The 19,898-nt window shown below is 54.4% G+C and overlaps 1 protein-coding gene across 1 annotated transcript; it reads right to left on the minus strand.

The window, feature by feature from the left end:
* On the minus strand, positions 943 to 8,223 carry C1QTNF6 (C1q and tumor necrosis factor related protein 6). Its single transcript, XM_005680675.3, has 3 exons — positions 8,074 to 8,223; positions 5,561 to 5,819; positions 943 to 3,257 (listed from the first exon to the last, which is right to left on the minus strand). The coding sequence occupies exons 2-3, from the start codon at positions 5,811 to 5,813 to the stop codon at positions 2,710 to 2,712; spliced, it is 801 nt and encodes a 266-aa protein (XP_005680732.1). The 5' UTR covers positions 5,814 to 5,819; positions 8,074 to 8,223; the 3' UTR covers positions 943 to 2,709.

The raw sequence follows: 19,898 nt of genomic DNA on the forward strand, positions 1-19,898 counted from the left end.
TTTGTGTGAGAACTGTGAGAACTTCAGCTGTGGTGGGAAACCTCCTTAAGAGGCCAGATGGGCTCCAAGAAAGCAAAGGTTTGTGTCTCCCTCTGCCTGGGTGGCCACAGGCTCAGGTGAATCCTGGGAATCCTGGCACAGTTATAGTGGGCTTGTCTTTATAGCATCCTCTTCCACGTGGTACCGAGAGAACCACTGAACACAGCAATAGGCACGCGGGCAGCACAGGACACTGCCATCAAGCCAATAAGGGGAGTCAACACAGACGGCTTTAAGTGTCTTTATGTGAGTGGCTGCTGTGCTAACTCAGAAGTCAGAACCCACAAAGACTGCCCTCTGTACGATGTGAAGCACTTTCCTCCTGAGAATATCCAGTGATTCTGCAGTAAACATTACACAGAGAATGTGAGACCAAAGTCCCAAGTGAGGATCCGTGGTTTGTTCTGCACGTCCAAGGGCCTCACTAGAACATAAACTCCATGGGTGTTCTCCACTGGGAGGTGATGGATTGTGCTTCCCTCCACTGAAGCCTCCAAGCTTCATGGGGTACCCAGCCCACAGTAGGTGCTCAATAGTTGTGGCTCCAAGGATGAACTTTGCTCTCACTAGGCAACCTTTCTTCTAATCCTTATGGCCACCTCCATAAGAGGGACAATCAGCATTCCCATTTTACCAGACAAGGAAACTGAGGCTCAGAGACATGGGGACTTTCCCAAGGCCACAGCCAGGGAGTGGCACAGCAGACTCAGCTGGGTCCACTGCCTCCAAGGCTCACAGGCTGGGTGAGTGGCTGGGGGCGCTGGCTTCTCTGTGGCTGGGGAGCACGTGTAGCAGATCCCTGGACTGCCTTGGTCCCTCTGGAGCTCTGAACCTGGGCGTAGCAGAATGGAACGCACTGGCCTCCCAAAGTGGGCAAACAAAACAGAGCAGAAACAACCAACCTGAGTTGCCAAGAAAACATAAAACCTTTAATCACACTGGTCAAGCAGGGCAGGGGTGAAGTCAGGTTGGGGAGGTTGGGGCTGCTGCACGGGACTGGCCTTCACGGCACCGGGTCAGGCCCTGCTGCCACGCCCCAGCCATGTGGCCATGGCTCCCTTTGCTAGGAGTAAGCACCAGAAACCAGCACCGGGGTCACCTCTGCCCCCAAGTCCGCACAAGCACCAATGGGTCTCCCTCCAGGAAGAGAGTCTGGCCACCTGGGGCTGGGGAAGGGGAAGGCTGGGGGCCTCCAGGCTGACCCACCCTGGGAGGAGGGAAAGGACAGAAGTCCTGATGTCCCTCGATTGGCCTCAGCCTCTCCCAGTGCCTCCCTCAGCATCATGGCTCAGAGGAGCGTCCCCGGACTGACCTGGAACATGACTGGCTTCAGTTCCCCAGACCTGCTGAGGGGTTCAAAGCCCAGTGACCTCCTTCCTGGCTCATTGCCGGGAGTGGCATTTGTAACTGCAGCAGCAGCCAGAGGCAGCTCTGCTGGGCAGCAGGGCCTCAGCACCTTAACAGAGTGTGAAGGGCCAGGGGCATGGGCTGGTGAGGGGCGCCAAGGAGGTCAGAGCACCTGGAGACAGACATCAGTGTCTAACAGTGGCTGGGAGCCTGGGAGGACGGAGGCCCAAGCAGCGTTGGCAGAGAGGGCTGTGCACGGCCCTGACAGCACCAGGGAGCAGGGCAGGGAGGGCACGCCCTGGTGGGGGCGGGTAGGAGCCCTCCCAGCTCTGCAGGCAGCTTGTCTGGGCTTCCTTCTTCAGGGGATGCCTTACCCCAAAATGCCTCCAAACCCCTGAGTCCTCTCCTGATAGCACCTGTCCCTGACCAAGCTTTGTTTTAAAGATGGGCATGGGGCAGAAAAGAAACGACAGGCAGAGGGTACCCATTTCACCTTGGTATCCTAACCTGTCAGCCTTGGGGAGTGGTGGGTAATGAAGGGCCACAGTGCCTGAACACCCAGAACACAGATGTACATGACCAGAGCCCCAAGAAGTTCTCTGGGGCTGTTTTCAGGATCCTCTGTGTCTCCCCTCCCCGGCTGGACTGGGTGCTTACCGAAAGCAGGGCCTGTGTCTGCTTCGCCTCAGCCTTCCCAGAGCCGGGCACAGAGAGGGTGCTCAGTGAATGTTCAGCGACTGAATAAACGCACTATGGGTGTGCATGTGGGGGGCAGACAGGAGTTCAGAGAGAAGGAAGAGGTTGCAAGAGACAAGAGGAGGAAGTATCCTAGAAGGATGAAATTTAAGGATGTTGGGAAGATTCCAGAATGTTTGGAAGATTTCAAAATGTTTGGAAAGTACCAAAATGTTGTGAAAGCTGTAGGACCTGGTTACTCAAGTGGGGTCCCAGAGATCAGCAGCACCGGCATCACTCAGGAATGTACTAGAAATGCTGAATCCTGGGCCCACTCCACACCTGCTGAATCAGACTCTGCATTTCAGCACAATGCCCCAGTGATTTGTATCACATTCAAGTTTGAAAATGGCGGGTCTACAAGGTTGGGAAAGTTCTAGAAGATGTAGAGTTAGGAGATTTCTTAAAATGTTCAAGAGGAGAGAGGCAGGAACAGACTAGGAGGGGTGATGGAGGGGAAAAAAGGAGGAGGAAGGCTGCCCAGAATGCCAGGTCAGGGGCCCATTTTACAGATGGGCAAACTGGGGCCCCCACAGGAGACAGACCTGCCCACAGCCACCCCAGGGCAGAGCTGCCCCAGGGGAGGCACTAATCGTCCTCGGGCTTGATGAGGTGGCCGCTGAAGGTAATGTAGGTGTCTATGTCGTCGCTGTAGACGGCATTCTCACGCTCACGCTTGAAGAGCCTTGCCCAGACGCGGTCGCCTGGGGCCAGGGCCAACATCACGCTCTGGCTCTGCATGATGCTGCGGTCGCTGGGCTGCGCGTACAGGATGACGGCTGCCTTGTCATTGTGCACCACGTGCACGTAGGTCTCCTTGAAGTTCCAGCTGTGCACATTAAGGCTGAAGAAGTAGAGGCCGCGCAGGGGGGCAACGAAATGGCCGGCAGCCAGGTCGAAGTGCCCGTCGGGGTTCACGAAGACCGTGTCGAAGAGCAGCGGCTGGAAACCCTCGCTGCTGTGCAGGGCTGTCTTGCGGCCCACGGAGAAGGCCGAGAAGCGCCTCTGGCATGGACTGCCAGGGCTGCCCGCTTGCCCCTTGGCACCTTTGATGCCCTGGGGGCCACGGTCCCCCCGGGGACCCTCCCTGCCCAGCTTCCCAGGTGAGCCCAGCAGGCCTCGGTCCCCTTTGTCACCTGTGGGGACAAGAAGAGGAAAAGTCAGGGCAGGTGCCCAGGGCTGCTTCTAAGCATCTGCAGAAGGCTCTACCCTGGCCAAGAGAAGGTAGGCCAGAGGAACCGCCATTTACTGAGCACCTACTGCATGCCAGGCATCACTGCCCCAAATGACCCTTTAAAGGAGACACCATGTCCACCGCCGTTCATAGGGAGGTGAAGGGACTTGCCTGGGTGGCATGGCACGGCTTAGGAGCAGGGCGGCATGCATGCAAGTTAAGTTGCTTCAGTCGTGTCCAACTCTTTGTGACCTCATGGACTATAGCCCACCAGGTTCCTCTCTCCATAGGGTTTGCCAGGCAAGAATCCTGGAGTGGGTTGCCATTCTCTTTGTCAGGGGACCTTCCCCACCCAGAGATCAAACCTGCATCTCCTGCAGGTGGATATTTTACCACTGAACCACCAGGGAAGTGCCACTGCGCATGCTAAGTCGCTTCAGTCATGTCCAACTCTTTGTGACCCTATGAACTTATAACCTGCCAGGCTCCTCTGTCCATGGGATTTTCCAGGCAAGAATACTGAAGTGGGTTGCCATTTCTTCCTCCAGGGGATCTTTCTGACCCAGGGATCGAACCCAGGTCTCCTACATTGGTAGGCAGATTCTTTTCCACTGAGACACCTGGGAAGCAGCGCTTCTTGAGGAAACAGATCCCAAATATTTAGCTACTGCCTGTCACAGTGCCAGTAATCACCCTCAGTCACATCCCTTTGAATGAAATGGACAGCCCTGTGTTCTCCTGGGTCCCCCTCTGACCACAGCGATGTTGCTAGGAAGAGGGGAAGAAAGGGCAGAAGAGAGGACACAGGCCCTCGGAGGAGAAGCCTGGAGAGAAGCAAGGAGGAGGGGGTCAAGATCTCTGCAGAAGTCTTCCTCACCAGCCCTGTTGGTGAAGTAACTACCTCATCACATGCCCTGCACTTTACAGTTTGCAGAGCACTTTCTTCGTCCCAGTCCCGAGGGATGGTAGTCATAGTTTATACATGACGCAGCGAGCCCAGGAAGGAAGAGACCCTGCTGCCCCACACAGCAAGGAAGCTGAAGAGCTGCGGCTGGGACCCAGGGAAGGAGAAAAGTGCCTTCCGCCACAGCAGACGCCCGCCCACCTAACAGGCAGCTGGAGAGGTGGCCCAGGAGAGGTGCATGGGATTTTATGGAGGACAGTGGCGGGGAAGTACTGTCAACAGCCAGGTACCTCGTTAACCTCACACAGAGGGCTCTGCTGGCCTTGGGGAAGCGGTGATGTGTGAAGTGGTGAGAAAAGCGGGGTGAGGAAGAGAGGGTCTCAGATCCGTGGAGTGGAGTGGTCCTCTGCATTCCTCCTCATAAATCCTAGCTCTGCCTCTGACAGTGGTGTGACCCCAGAAGATCTCCTCCTCTCTCGGAGGCTCAGTTTTCCCCATCTGCAAAGTGGGAGGATTAAGTATACTGCCCTCATGGGGTTGTGAGCAAAGACGGAGGTAGCAGCTCCCAACAGCAGAAGTAGCTCTCTTGGGGTCTGGTCTTAGAGGACAGGGAGCCAGCTCTCACTTGAATGGCTCAGGGGGTCCCCACAGCTCTCCCCATTTCTGCCTTGTCTCCCACCATCTAGTCTCCAGGAGAAATCAGAGGGATCCATTTGAAACCTAAGCCGGGTCAGGCCCCTTGTCTGCTCAGCCCCGCCCCCCATCTTGCTCCCTATCTCACTCAGAGAAGAAACCCACATTTTGTTTCTAACCTCAGCTCCTCCGCTTGTTCCCTGCTCCTTAAACATACCAGGCCCATTATTCACTCTGTGAATAGAGTGAGCTGCTATTCACTCTGCCTGGAATGCTCTTCCCCAGGTATCTACATGGCTTCTTCCCCACCTGCTCAGGGAGACCTCCCCTGACCACCCCCGTTCAACATGCGCCCCGCGCCCCACGCCCGCACTCCCAGTGCTTTTTCCACCTCAGCACTTCCTTAGCATTTATCACCATCCATCTTTTTAACTTGGGTGATATGTTTATTGCTCATTGTGTGCCTTCCCCACTAGAACAGAAGCTCCACAGACATGGCATCTCTGTCTGGTTTATACACACTCCCTCCCAGAATTCAGAATGATCCTGGCACATGGTGGGTACTCAGTATAACGTGTGAATGAAAGAAAGGGTCTGAGACAGTTTTCTGTCCTGGTTTCTCCTGCTCCTCTCACCTCACCTCCCCCAGGCCCAGGGAGAGACCTTCCCACATGCCCTCCTTGACGCCGACCAGGTCAGTCCAGCCCGAGTCCTGTGTGGGTCCTCACCCTTCAGGATGGTGATGTTAATGTAGGGCCTGACCTCAGGCAGCACATATGGGAGGGCAGACGGAGAGGCTGAGGACACATGCGCAGCATCAGCAAGGACCGTGGGGTCTTCAGAGTCACAGCACCGTCGACAGTTCCCAGGGGAACTAGAGGCCACAGCTTCCCCAGAAGTGGGCTCCTCGGTGGGGAGTCCAGACACTGAGAGAAGGAGCAGGAGCGCTGCCCAGAGGAGGCCCAGGGCAGCCGTCCCCATGGCGACCTGGAGCAGGAAGAAAGGACAGGAGTGTAGTTACCTGAAGGTCTACACTCTGCTGATGCCCAGAGTGGATGTTGCCACCTGCAGCATGGGTGTTCCTGAGGTACCCCAGGCAGGGAGCACTGGTGCCCCATTTAACAGACAAGAAGACTGAGGCCTAAACAGGAAGACAAGTTCTCCAAGTTCACAAAGAGACCTGCGGTAGTGCAGGGCCTGGAGTCTGAGTCTCCAGTCCCTGGGGGCTTCTGCCACACGTGGGCCCATCTTCAGAAAATAAAGGTCCTGGGAGGTCTCTGCTGGGGTGGGTGAGGACGATGCCCTGCTGCCCATGTGATAGAGCCCATGAGACTGTGAAATGCTTTTCCCGCACTCCCGATCTCCCTCAGCCTCGTTTCCCTGTCTCTGACTCCACAGCCAATGGAACACAAGTTGGAAGAAAGAGCCCCTTGGGACAGACTAATTAGAAAGAAGCAAACAGAAGTCCCAGCAGCCATGCAACACTGAAGGTGTGTAGCTGGTGTCAGCCCACCTCCTTGCTCAGCATCTTTGTGCAGTCAACCGCTTACACAACTCAGCCTCACCTAACCCTACAGGGAGGGAGCAGGAGAGAGTAGAATTCATTGGAAGGTGGTTGTGCCAACTATCTTAGACACATCAACCATCTTAGACTTGCCAATCAGCTGCCAGGGTGGTAATTTGGAATTAAAGAACAGAACCCAGGAGTTCTGGAAAATTTAAAAGGAACAAGGAAGTCCAAGGATTTGTGAGAAGCTGTCTTTGGCCTTGGCCAAGAAGGGATCCAGAGTTCCAGAAGAGGGGCAGAAGGTAGCCCGGACAGCAGTGACTGGAGATGAGCCAGGCTGGTGGGCAGGAAGCCAGGCAAAGAGCTTCTGAGGTGGTGGCAGTCTTTAGGGGCTGGCACACGTTATCGCAGGATCAGAAACTCGCTTTTTGAAACCAGACTGGTTTTTACACTTCTGGCGTTTCTTTGTTTATTTCCTTTTTGATCTCCTGTAACATTTAGTACAATTCAAAAATATTTTTCTGTGGTTAATACGGGTTGAGAGGTAAAATTATTATTATTTTTTTTAAATGCTCTTCTATCCTAACCTGAGCACTGAAGTAAGAGTTGGGTTTTAAAGGGGCAGGAGCACTCCCTGCACCAGCCTCCACCCCTCCCCGCTCCCCAGAGCTGGGTCTAGCAGTGGGCAGCAGCCTCCAGAGTGGTCACCCTCTCCTGGAGGTGACCTTGTTCCCCACCCCCCACCCCCACCCTGTGCTGGTTTCCTGGTTCTGTTCAATAAGGCAGGTCAGGTCTTCAGGGAACAGCACCCACTCTGGCCAAGATTATCACCCTTACCTTTTATTTGTAAATTATAATACACATCCCATCAGTTTTGAGAAGAGCAGAACCCCCTCTTTCCTGGCCACAGATGTGAGGCTTTAGAATCAGACCTGAGATTCCAGAATGGTTTGCAAGCTGTTGTGACCTAAGGCTAGTGGCTTAACCTTTCTGGGCTTCGTGCTCCTTAACATTTTACAAGGAGGAGACAACACCACCTCCCCACCAGCTTATTTGGGAGGATTTGAAAGCAGGAAAGTCACCTCTCTGGTAAAACACTCCTAATTAAACTTTTGTTCCTTTCTCTGCTGCCCAACATGACCTCTCCCCTAGTCCTGCATGGGACAGGAAGAGTAGAACTGTTCCCAGAGAACTGGCATGGGCTGGGGACATTTCTGTTGGGCTAGACAGCTGGGAGTCAAAATATCTGTGACACAGAACTGTGACCTGGGGCGGGGGGAGGGGGACGCAGGAAGCAGGAAGCAAAGCAGCCTTTAACAAAAGTAATAACCACAGCCGTGGTCACTGGCTGTCCCTGGGGGAGAGTGTCACGCAGGCATCAAGTGGAGGGACCATGCCATGGGGGTGATTCGGGGGTCCCTGCTGCCTCCACTATGGAGCTGGGGCCTCTTCGGGGTCGAGGGAGAGTCAAGCCCTGCTGGAGCAGATTCAGTGCCCGTCCAGGCAGGAGTGGGCACAAGCCAGGAGCATCGGTGGAGGGCAGCCCTTCCCCAGCACCTCAGTCAGAGGAAGGGATGGGGAGGAGAGAGCCTAGAGGGGCTGGTCGGGGCCAGAGGGAGACAGCAGGGCCCCAAGATATGTCCAGGAAGAGAGGAGGAAGGAGAGGCATTCCAGGCTCTGACCCCAACCCCCTTGGCCCTGCTGGAGGAAGCTGCAGGACCTCCCATCACTCACTCAGTGTCCGACAGCCTCGTACAGTAGTTCATGGACCCCGGGCCTCCCGGCAGCCTCTGTTTCCTTGATCCATGTTTGCGATGATGATAATAACTTGTTGCCGCCCAGACCCCCAGGTCTGGCGGGCTGGCCCAGGAGGGAGGAGGGATGGAGGCAGCGCGAGGAGGGAGGGAGGGAGGGAGGGCGGAGGGAGCAGGCTGGCTTCCCACTGGCCCTCCTCCCTGCTCCCTCCCCTCCAGCCTCTAGGTTCTGCGGAGATGAAGGGAGCTGGTGGATTCCCTTTGCTTAACTCTTTGGTAGTCCTAGAGGGTCTTGTTTAATTCAGAGACCCTATACATTTCCAGCAGGAAGGGGTCTGAGATTCCTGATGTGCAGGCTGGGAAATCAAGCCCCGGAAGAGGTAAGGGCAGGAGCCCTCTAAGTTGCTCAGAAAGGGGAAGGCTCCAACCTAAGCTGAAGGGCTCCTTAGTCCTGAGTCACCAAGGCAGGAGGCATACAGAGGGCATGGGCACCAGCCCAGCTGCCCCAGGTTCAAATCCTGGCTCAGGCACCCAATGGCCAGTCCTTTCCCCTCTCAGGCCCTGGTTTTCCGTAGAACTCCAGTCCCCAGCCTCATCCTCTGTGCCAGTCACAAGGGGAGGCTTAGGAAGTATTTGCTGAGTGATGGTCGCATCTCGGGGATCAGCTAAGAGTGGCGACCAGGTCAGTAGCTCCACCTCCAATGGACACCGAAGTCCTACTCTGCCTGGAAATTTTGTCACTGGTATCCACTCTCCTGGTCTTCGAGAGCCGTGGAAATAACTCTCAAGTTCGCAGGAGGGCAGTCTGTACAGAAGACCCCAGGGCCCCAGGAAGGGTCTTGCCTCTGCTTCCTTCTGGTTGGGCTGCAGGAGGCTTTGCAAAGGCTGCAGTCCTGGCTCCCTGGGCCAAGACCCCTGTACAAAGACTCTCTCACGGGTCTCTCGCCCTCCAGTCCCCTCTACATTTGTTGAGTACTTACTGCCTGTGCCAGCCTTCATCTTCAGAGGGGCTTTTGTCACCCAAAGGGTATTGACATCCATTATTTCTACTCTTCTTACCCCAGCCTTGGGAAAAGGAGCTAGTGGTGGAGCTGATGTGACGACTCACCAAGGGTCACACAGTTAGTGAAGAGGAACCACAACCCTACAGAATGGAAGGAGTTCCCACGATGACCCAACTGGGTACGGTTGTGTGCAAAGGCTGCAGTTCAGGGTCTGTCCCCTGGGCAGAGAGAGGTGGTGACATTGTGCCTCTCAGGTGGCACAAGAGTGCAGTGACCTAAGGGGGGGTTATTGAAGTCTGGGGCTTTGGGGGTTAACCCTCAGACTCCACTCACAGCTGGGCAAAGTGTGAAGGAGGGAACAGTCCTGGCTGTGTGTTGTTGACCATCTCTTGTCTCTGAGCTTCTGTTTTTCTATTACTTCAGGGGGATAATCACACAGCAGGATATCCAGGCCTGGAAGGACCCTTAGGGGTGATCTAATCCAATCCTTTATTCTGTCCAGCAGGGACACTGTGACTCAGGGACGGCAAGTCTTTGGCTCAAGGTCACACATCAGACTGGAGTCTAAGTTGGGATGAGAGCCAGACTCTCCCAACTTCTAGCGTTGTGCTGCTTCCCTCTCGCAAGCCCACCTGGAGCGCGCCCCACCCAGGCCTATTTAGGGGTCCAAAGCAGCCCAAAGGAACACAGATAGAAGTACTGTGGACCCTGGGAAGGCTATCAGGTCCACACTGGCTGTGCCCTCTATGTGGCCCTGCCCCAGGCAGCATTCCCAGGGCACTGAGCCAGGGCTGCAGAGGGAGGGAAGTAAGGGGAGCCGCCCTTTCCTCCCTCCCCTGCTGCTGCCACCAGAGGGAAAAGGGCTGAATCAGCAGCTCTGGAGGCTCACACGGCTCCTGGCTGTCTCTCAGAGATCTGGCTTAGAAAGCCTAGCATCTGAGGACAAAGGGATGGGGGTGTGTGGACAGGCAGGGTGGGGACACAGGATTGCTTTGGTCCAGGGCCCATTGTGTGCTCCTGCCACGCTCAACAGGCCCGCTGCAGAGAAGGAGCCTCAACTCAAAGGTTTGGAAAATAACATTCTTGTTCAGTTGCTAGTTGTGTCCGACTCTCTGCGATCCCATGGACGGCAACATGCCAGGCTTCCCTGTTCTTCACTGTCTCCCAGAGTTTGCTCAAATTCATGTCCATCAAGTCAGTGATGCTATCTAACCATCTCATCCTCTGCCACCCTCTTGTTTCGCCTCCAATCTTCCCCAACATCAAGGTCTTCTCCAAAGAGTCAGAAAATAATATTTTTTTAAGGGAAGTGCTACATTAGTTATTAAAAGTGGTACAGAATTCCAAGTGGATGTTAAAGCAATCCTTTGTAGAAAAGAACTGGAAACATCCATATCACGCATTTGATCCATAGCTCAGCTAGTAAAGAATCCGCCTGGAATGCAGGAGACCACAGTTTGATTCCTGGGTCAGGAAGATCCCCTAGAGGAGGGCATGGCAACCCACTCCAATATTCTTGCCTGGAGAATTCCATGGACAGAGAAGCCTGGCGGGCTACAGTCCATGACGTCGCAAACAGTTGGACACAACTGAGGGACTAATCACACATTTGAGCCAGTTATATTTTACACTCTTTCTCTGGAATGCCATAAGAAGGTGCTAATGTCATTTTGATGACTTAACTTTGCTATATAAATTTAATAAACTAGATATATATAGGAAAAAGAAAAAAAGAAGGAGCCTCATCTCACTTAACAGGTGAGGAGGCTGAGGTCTGGACAAGAAAACCATTCTCACCAGGTTCTAGGTCCAGCTTCTTTGACTCCCAGCTGTGGTCAATGACCCAGAAAAGGGCCCCTTGTCCCCGCCCCCGGCTCCCAAGCAACTGGCTGTGATGAGGGGCAGGGCAGACAAGAGGGTTGGACTCTGGAATATTATACACAACTTTAATAATATTCTTCCTCCCGCTGTCTTCCATCATCCGGAAAATTTCCCCATTTGTGCATGAACCCTTAGTCCCCCAGCCATTCTGCAGCTCTCCACAGCAGCCCAGGTAGCTTGGAGACAAGCCCTGGATCAGACAAGACGGGGTTACATCTCAGCTCCTTCCAGCTCTGTTGACCTTGGCCACATCCCCCTACCTCTGAGCCTTGGTGTCCCTGGGCCAGAGGGACACGAGGAGACCTAAACCATCTGAGCAGCCTGGCAGGATATTCAATGGGATACATACACTGGCCACCAACCAGTGCTTCTCCCAGTGAATATGGTGAGGACATTAGCCCATTCTCCTCAGGCACACATCTGAGACACAGACTCACTGACTCTCAGAACCAAGCTCCTAGCCACACCCACCTTCCAGCCCAAAGTTTGGACGAAGATATAAAAATAGTGACACTCGGTGCTTGCAACAAGAACCCTTCATGCATTTTTAAAAAATAAAATGTGCCCGTCATAAAGTGAGAGAGAACAGAAAACAGGATTCCTGGAGTCAGCTATGCAAGTGGTGTATGGCAAGTCACCGATCTATTAATAACTGTTCGAGGGCAGTCATCAAGAAACTAAACAAAGGAAACCGTGAGCGCCACCCACTGGGGAGTCACGGAGCCGGGTACCTGCCCCACGCCACCCGGCCTTCTGATGTACCCCATCCGTCCCCTTCTTAGGGAGCTGGCAGGGGGTAAGATGGAGGGCCCACTGAGATGCGCCGTTCCCTCACTTCTTCCAACAACGTGGGTAGGGGGTCCAATGGGACCATCGCTCTCCCAACCTGCTAGCTTACTCTGCTTCCTGGATCTGCAGAGCCCCTCCTTCGACCATCTGAGTAGTCGAGAGTGAACTTCGCTCTCCGGACTCCATTTCTCCGTCCTGGGCTTTCTCAGCAACCCACGTCTGTCCTACAGGTGTTCATCTGACTTGGGCGAGTTTAATCTCATTTTACAGAAGGGGAAACCGAATCCCTAAGAGGCCTACAGAAAGGAAGAGCCAGCCCCATCCCAGCCCTCCTGGCCCCTAACAAGGACGGCGGTTACACAGCGGGAAACTGAGGCTCAGGGAAGCAGGTGCGCCAACTGGCTCCTCCTCACGGCCGACTAGGGGCAGAGCCAGATGACGGGGCGGGCAACGTACGCGGGAGGCCACTGCCACCTCCCACTTCTCTCGGCCAAATTAAGGGGCGCGACACCCCCACCCCCAAGCAGGGGGAGCCCCAACAACCCCCACCCCCACTTCGGGCTCAAACCCTGGGGAAAACTGCCGCCAGCTGCGGCCACTCTTGGCAACACCCAGGGCTCTGCTAGAACAGACCCCCGCCACAAAGAAACCCGCCGGCGTCTTCGCTCCGGCCACCGCGCCTGTAAGCCAGAAGCCCAACACGAGATGGGTGAAGGCAGCGGCGGCGGAGCCGGGGAGGGGCCTTTGAGAGTTAAGCTCCGGTGGAGCCGAGCAGAACCGAGCAAAACCGAACTTGGCCGAATGCAGCCGAGTCCAGCCGAGTCCAGCCGAGTCAAGCGGGTCTGGCGGATCAGAGCCGGGTCTGACCGAATGGTGCCGAGTTGAGCCGAGTTCGGCCGAGTGGAGCTGCTGGAGGGAGCCAAGGGGAGAGGGGACGGTCACTCGGCGCCCCCTGCTGGACACAGAGCCCGGCGCTCGATTCAGCCGAAGCTAACGCGCCGCCGCCTCCCAGTCCTGCGACAGTCGGGGGCTACTGAGCCCATTTTATGGATGTGGAAGCTGAGGTTCCAAGACGTTTCGAGCCTGGCCCAAAGGCACACAGAGCTAAGAAGTGGTGGCTGTGAGGTTCGAAACAGATTGTATGGCAGAGAGCTCACCTGTCACTGCCACCCACTGCAGTGATCATTGTGTGTTTGCTTTGTTCTCGCAGGAATTGCTGCCATTTATCATGGTCATCCAGGGGGAGGCACCTGCCCTGTCTGATGATCCGGGGTAGACCCACCCTGGAGCACAGAGATAACCCCTGTTCTTACAGGTGGTGAAACCAAGTAGGCTCTGGGCACGCTGACCAAGCACAGCAGGGCCAGCTGTCCCCGTGTGCAAATATTGACATGTTTCCCGGTCATTAAAGCAGAGAGCAAGTCGGAGAGGCCCTATACGACTGCAGGCCTCATTTTCTCTTCCTGTTTACAAGATGGCCAGAGGCTAGGAGCTCCTGGCTGTCTGCAGGCTGTGTTCCTGGGCTATGTGAGCCAGGACCTGGGATGTCTGGGACCCTGGAGGAGGCCAAGTGTGGCTCCAAGCACTGTCTTTGAGCTTGTGAAAAAGTGAAGACTGGCCTTGCCCTCCACACACATGTGTGTGCTCAAATACATCAGTGACGTTCACTCCTGTGTGCAGGCCACCTTAGCCTGCCAGACAGGCCTATGCCAAGGCTGCAAGGCTGGCTGGAGGGTGGCTGGGCTGGGCTTCTAGAACACAACTGATATCACAACAAATGAGTAGTGTCAAAGGAAGGTCAGACTGCATCAATGGAAGCAGCTACCCTCGCTGGCCAGGGGCTCCTGGAGTTTGTCCAGCTTGATGTCGGCCATCCCCTCTTGGCTTCTCTCCTGGACATTTGCCATTCCAAGCAGAGCCGAGCCCACAGGTCGGAAGAGCTGCTTCACGCAGTAGCCTGTCTTTGCACTTGTCTCGATGAACATGGTACTGAGTTCTTCAGCGTGCCGCTTGCCCTCTTCAGTGGTCATCTGCCTTTGTTGCCCAGGTCCATCTTGTTGCCCACCAGCAGCATGATGACATCACTGCCCCGCTCTGTCCTGACATCAACAATCCAGAGGCCTGGGCTGCCCTTCATGCTGCTGAGTCTTGCTCAAGGACATCGCCTGTCACCACCAGTGGCTGCCAAGGGGGAGCTGACACCATTGGCCTCCAAGTTCTTTCCACACCCAGCATCACTCCTGCCACACTCACCTTCATTTTCGTAGTTTCTAAAAACTATAGGCGATGGACTGGGGACTAGGAAAATGGGGTTCTTGGTCTGCCTCTGGTGCTGAGACCATGGGTGAATCATGTGACCATCCCAGGCCTCACTGTCTTCAGGTGTAAAATGGGTATGAGAGCTGTTCAATCGTACTGTGAACATCCTTCACGCTTCTTCCCAGAGCACAAACTCCAGTTCCCTCTTGATGCTTGGCTGGGCTATAACCCCTCCAGCAAGATTACCACCCCCACCCATGGATGGCTTCTCACTTTTGTTAAAGCATTTCTCAAGGTTTATTTAATACATAGTACCTACAATGCACTGTGAAACTGAAGTGCTAGTTACTCAGTTGTGTCCAGCTCTTTGCGACCCCACTGACTGTAGCCCACCAAGCTCCTCTGTCCATGGGATTTTTCAGGCAAGAATACTGGAGTGGGTAGCCATTCCCTTCTCCGGGAGATCTTCCCAACCCAGGAATCAAACCTGGGTCTCCCATGTGGCAAGCAGATTCTTTACTGTCTGAGCCACCAGTGAAGCCCTGTACAATGGACTGTACTACTCACATAATCTTCTTAACATAGATGTCTAGCCTCATCTTCATCTCAGAGAGACGGAAACTGAGGCACAGAAAGGTTAATCAAACAGCTAGTGAATGGATGAGTGGGGATTCAAAACTAGACAGTTCCAGATTGCAGGGGCTTAAGAACCACCCCTTTATCTCTTATGTTCAATGTGACTTCCTTCACCCCTGAAGACAGACCTTGTGTTTCTCTACCTTCTGCTTTTTGCATTTGGCAGCTGTTCTATAAACACTTGTTGAATGAAGACGTGAATGAATGATAATGTCCGAGGTCTTCCAGAGGCCCGGGAGAGGCAGGGATGCTGGCTTTGTTTTGCAGGTGGTAATTGTATTAGTTTGCTAGGACTGCTGGACTGAACGACCACAAACTAGGTGATTTAAACAACCAAAATGTATTTTCTCATAGCTCTGGAGGCTGGAAGTCCAAGACCAAGGTGTCAGGCAAGGCTGCTTCCTTCTGAGGGTTGAGAGGATGGACATGTTCCAGACGTCTCTCCCAGTTTCCGGTGGTTTTCTGGCTGTCTTTGGCACTGACTCTTGGGCGCATCACCCAGCATTTTCCCCATGATTGTGTCTGTGTCCTGATCTTCCCTTTTTTAAGAACACCAGTCATACTGAAAGAGATCCATCTTACTCCAGGGTAATGTCATCAGAACTCCTTAAGACTGGAAGGACCTTATTTCCAAATAAAGTTACATCTGGAGGTACTGAAGGTTAGGGCTTCATATGAATTTGAGTAAGAGGGACACAATTCGATGCACAGTGGAAGTTAACTTCCTAGGAGGTCCTGTCTGACACAACTTCTGTCCTTGAACTGGGCCTTTCTCCCTTTCATTCACTGCCTTTCTCCGATCCCAGGGCCTTAGCACATACTGTCCCCCTGCCAGACACACTCAGGCTCACCCTCTGCTCTCAGTGCCACCGCCAGCACAGACCCCTCCCCCAGCTGTGTTCCTCCAGAGCGCGCTGCACTAGCATTCCCACTGGTTAGCAGTCCGCTTACCCGTGCGGCTGCCTGTGAGAGCCACAAGCATGGGAACCGTGTCTATTTCCCTCCGCTGTACTCCCAGTCCAGTGTCAGGGCCTTGCATGCAGGAAAACCTTTGTCAACTTAAGGAACTTTGCCCAAAGAGGTCAAGTGAATGGCCAAGGCCACGTGGTAGGTTTGTGGCAGAGTGGGCCTGCCTCCCGGGTCTCCTGACTTTGGGTCTTACGACGTTTAAGGGATGTGTTTGCCCTCTGGCCTTCCAGTAGACTCACCAGGTCTCACCAGGGCCTGCCAGCCGCAGAGGAGCACCCTGGTGTTTTGATGGGACTGTGGCCTTGTACAACTCCCCTCACCTTATACCTGGAGTTCTTGCTGTCTTTAGAGTGCTTTCTTCTGTGTCTGGAGTCCTTTGGAACCCAGGCTGTCGCTTCCGTATGGGACAGTGGCCTCTGTCTCCCCCACTTCTTGGAGATGAAAAGGGCTGTAGCCCTGGGTCCTTGGCTTCCTTGTCCCAGGCCCTGCAGACTCCTTTCTGCTGGTGCTGAGGCTGATGTATGAAGTCCTAGTCCAAGCCATGGGCTGTTGCCTGGCAACTGCCTCTGAGAGACAAGTTTAAGGTAAGGTCTTGGGTCTTGGATGTCTTGAGCAACTTGGACATCTGGAGAGAAGGAATCAGGCAGGGAGGACCATCACCACCCCTTCCTGCCTGCTTGGGCTCACAGCTCCAAAGCCTCCCCTGAACCCATAGCCCCTGTGGTTCCCATAAGCCACAGATTCTAACCCCAAACCCCCATATGACTCTTTCCACCCCCTCGATTCTTCCCACATTTATTCAGGGTCACCACAGTGCACCAAAGAATTGATGCTTTCAAACTTTGGTGTTGGAGAAGAATCTTGAGAGTCCCTTGGACTGCAAGGAGATTAAACCAGTCAACCCTAAAGGAAATCAACCCTGAATATTCATTGGAAGGACTGTTGCTGAAGCTGAAGCTCCAATGCTTTGGCCACCTGATGCCAAGAGCTGACTCACTGGAAGACCCGGATGCTGGGAAAGATAGAAGGCAGGAGGAGAAGGGGATGACAGAGGATGAGATGATTGGATGGCATCACTGACTCAAGGACATGAGTTTGAGCAACTCCAGGAGTTGGTGATGCAGGGAAGCCTGGCATGCTGCAGTTCATGGGGTCACAAAGAGCTGGACGCGACTGAGTGACTGAACAACAACAAGCACATTGTACCAACCAAAGGAAGCTAGAGTAACAGTGTGAAAATTTCCCCCTGGAACTGTGAAATGGAATTTCTCCCATTCACTCATTTATCCCAAATCATCTTATGAAGGGCCCACAGCATTGCCAGGCCCTGGGAACATGGATACATCAGGCTTGAACCCTGCCTGGAAGCACAAGGCTAGTAGGACACTCCCCCCTCCCACATGCACATGTGTGTGCACAGGTAGTGAGTGACACATAGGAAGTCAGGGGAGCTGGAGGGCTGGGGGCTCCAGAGAGGTGACCCTAGCCAAGACCCCGCTCCCCACACAACCTTGGCTGCCAGCAGTCCCTCTGCTCCCAGCCCGTGCACAACTGCCACACACACAGCAGGCCCTGTGCTTCACCCCAGGCACCTCCCTCGAGGATATGGCCAAGATCCCTGAGCACCTACTGTATGGCCTGCCGCTGTGCTTACACACCCCTCCTCCATCCTGCTGTTGTTGCTGCCTGTCTCATTTCTCCCTGCCATTGAGAGTCTGTCCCTGACCTAATTCCTACCCCACTGGTCAGGCCAAACTGTCCGTCACAGTGTCCCGCCTTCTTTGTAGCTGGAAAGATGGACTTATGACCCACATCTGACCAATCATGGCATTCTATCACCTTGTCTTTGGTGATCTATCCATATGGCCATCATGTGACCCAATTAGAACCAATCAGCTCTCTTCTATGAGGTCTGAAATTTGGAAAAAGAGTAGGTTTACTGCTTTTGGATCAAGCTCTCTAAGGATATAGGCTGAGGTTTGTCAGGAGCATCTTCCATGACTCCTGGAGGACCAGGACTCTGGAAGGCAATACACAAGGAGGCCTGGGCATGCAGAGCTGAGAAACGGGAGAGGAGAATCCTGATAGAAAGGCATGCATGGACACACCTCTACTCAGGCACACCAATCTAAAACACAGTGCTAGTCAGAGCAGTTGGCCCAGGCCGGTCGTCATGTGTCACCAACTTTATTGACAAGAGTGCAGGTCAGAATTTTCCTAAGGGGCCTCTCAGCCACCCTTGTAGAAGTGGCTCACTTGCCCCAGGAATCAGGAAAGCAGGAAATGCTGGAATGCCAGGGGTCCTCTTCCCTCAGACCCCCAGCCCCTCCTCGGGAACCCTAGAATGAGGACTGGGCCTCCAGCCTCCAACCTCTGTACAAGCTCTAGTTTTGTCCACTTCCTTCCGCCTGATGGGGCCTCACTCTCCCCCAAGCCCTGCTCCCCGATTCTTGGCCTCTGAACCTCAACTTCCCTTCCTTATATCCTGTAGTGTCCTTACCCCCAAGGACTGGAAGACCGAGAAGCCACTCCATGAGAAAGGAGGAGGCTGCCTCTACTCTATAATCTGTTATGCCCCAGCCTCACCCACTGCAGCGTACATGGAAGTTTACCCCAGATGACTCCTTTTCTTCCCAAATCCCAGGAGGCAGGCAAACTGGGACAACCACTGCCATTTTATGAGGGGGAAACTGAGGCCCAGAGAGGTCAAGGCTGGACAGGATCTGGAGGTCTCCCACGTTTTCTCTGAGGATCCCCTACCCTCTGAAGGGTGGGGGTTGGGAGATTTAGCAAGAGGTGCCACCCTCCTCAGAACCAGTCTCGCTGTGGCTCTAAGGGGTCATCTCGGAGAGGGAGTCCAGGCCAGCCCAGGCCCAACCTTGGACAATGGCCCCTCCCTATGGTCTCCCTCCAGCCTCCTCTAGTCTTTTCTTCCTTGAGCCTTCCCGACCTGGACCTGGGGAATGTGAAAGACCAGGAGGCCTGCTCCCCAGCCTGCCAGGGCCACACCACTCCTCCCAACCTCTCTGAGGAGCCAGGCCCTGCTTCTCAGCTCTGCCCCCAGCTCCCATCAAGGCCCAACACTTCAGCGCACTGCAGGCCCTCAGGGGTTGCTGGCCCCATACCTTTCAGGGCATTAGCTTTTCCATCCTGATGGCATCCTTTCCTTGAGTTTGATCAGGCCAGGCACTGACTGGCAACCCAATTTCATTAATGTTGCCGCTGAGCTCAGCCCAGGGGGGCCAACGTTGCCCCAAGGTCATGAGACAGATCTGACCTCCACTTTTTCTTCCTTCCCCCGCTTCCCCCTTCTCTTCCTCCTTTTTCTTCCCCTCTCCCTCCTCCTCTTCTTCCTCTTCTTTTCAGTTCTATTTAGACGTTCTGCCTTTCCGTGCCAGTCCGCCCAGACCAGGTCCCTGCCTTAGTCAATGAGAGGGGAGAAGCAGGGAGAATTTCTCCTATGAGAAGGCTCCTGAGCCCTCAAAACCCTGAGATCCCCTCCAGCCATAGGACAAAAGCAAGATGCTTTGAGGGTTGGTCAGCTGCCCCCAACAGGGCCTGAGCTAGCCTTTGGGGGGCCTGTGCAGTATGGGGTCCTTGTTTAAGAAAAGAAATACAAAATTACAAAGACAAAATTAGACTCAGAGCCTCAGAAGGGCCCAAGCAGTCAGGGGCCCTGAAGCTGGACTTAATTAGCTTCCTGGAAAATCTGCCTCTTCTCTTGCCCAGGAACACAGGAGTCCTGGTACTGACCATCTGGACCAAGAAGGCCTGGAGGTTATCAGGTTGTTCAGCAGGGGAGGCCTGAGGTCCAGAGAGGAGAAGGGCTGGCCCTTGGCCTTGCAGCAAGAGGAGCAGAGCTGATGTGCGGCCTGGGCAGTCTCACACCCCTTCTCCCTACTGGGGAAGACTTCCTCCCACGTGGGGCGGCAGTACTGACCCCTGTGACGACTGGGCCCCGCTCCCTCTTTTGTGAACCTGACTGAGCCCGGGAAATCCAAGGCCCTGGTTTATCCTTCTGAGGGCCAATATTCAGGGTGCTCTGTCCCTGAAGCGGAGAGCCCAGCTCTGCCTCTCCCCTTGTTCGTGCTGTGCGTGCCAAGTCGCTTTAGTCATGTCTGACTCTTTGCGACCCTGTGGAATGCAGCCCACCAGGCTTCTCTGTCCATGGGATTCTCCTGGCAAGAATAGTGCAGTGGCTTGCCATGCCCTCCTCCAGGGGAACTTCCTGACCCAGGGATCGAACCCTCATCTCCTGTGGCTCCTG

This window comes from Capra hircus, chromosome 5, assembly GCF_001704415.2.
Source record: "Capra hircus breed San Clemente chromosome 5, ASM170441v1, whole genome shotgun sequence".
In the NCBI taxonomy this organism is placed as follows: Eukaryota; Metazoa; Chordata; class Mammalia; order Artiodactyla; family Bovidae; genus Capra; species Capra hircus.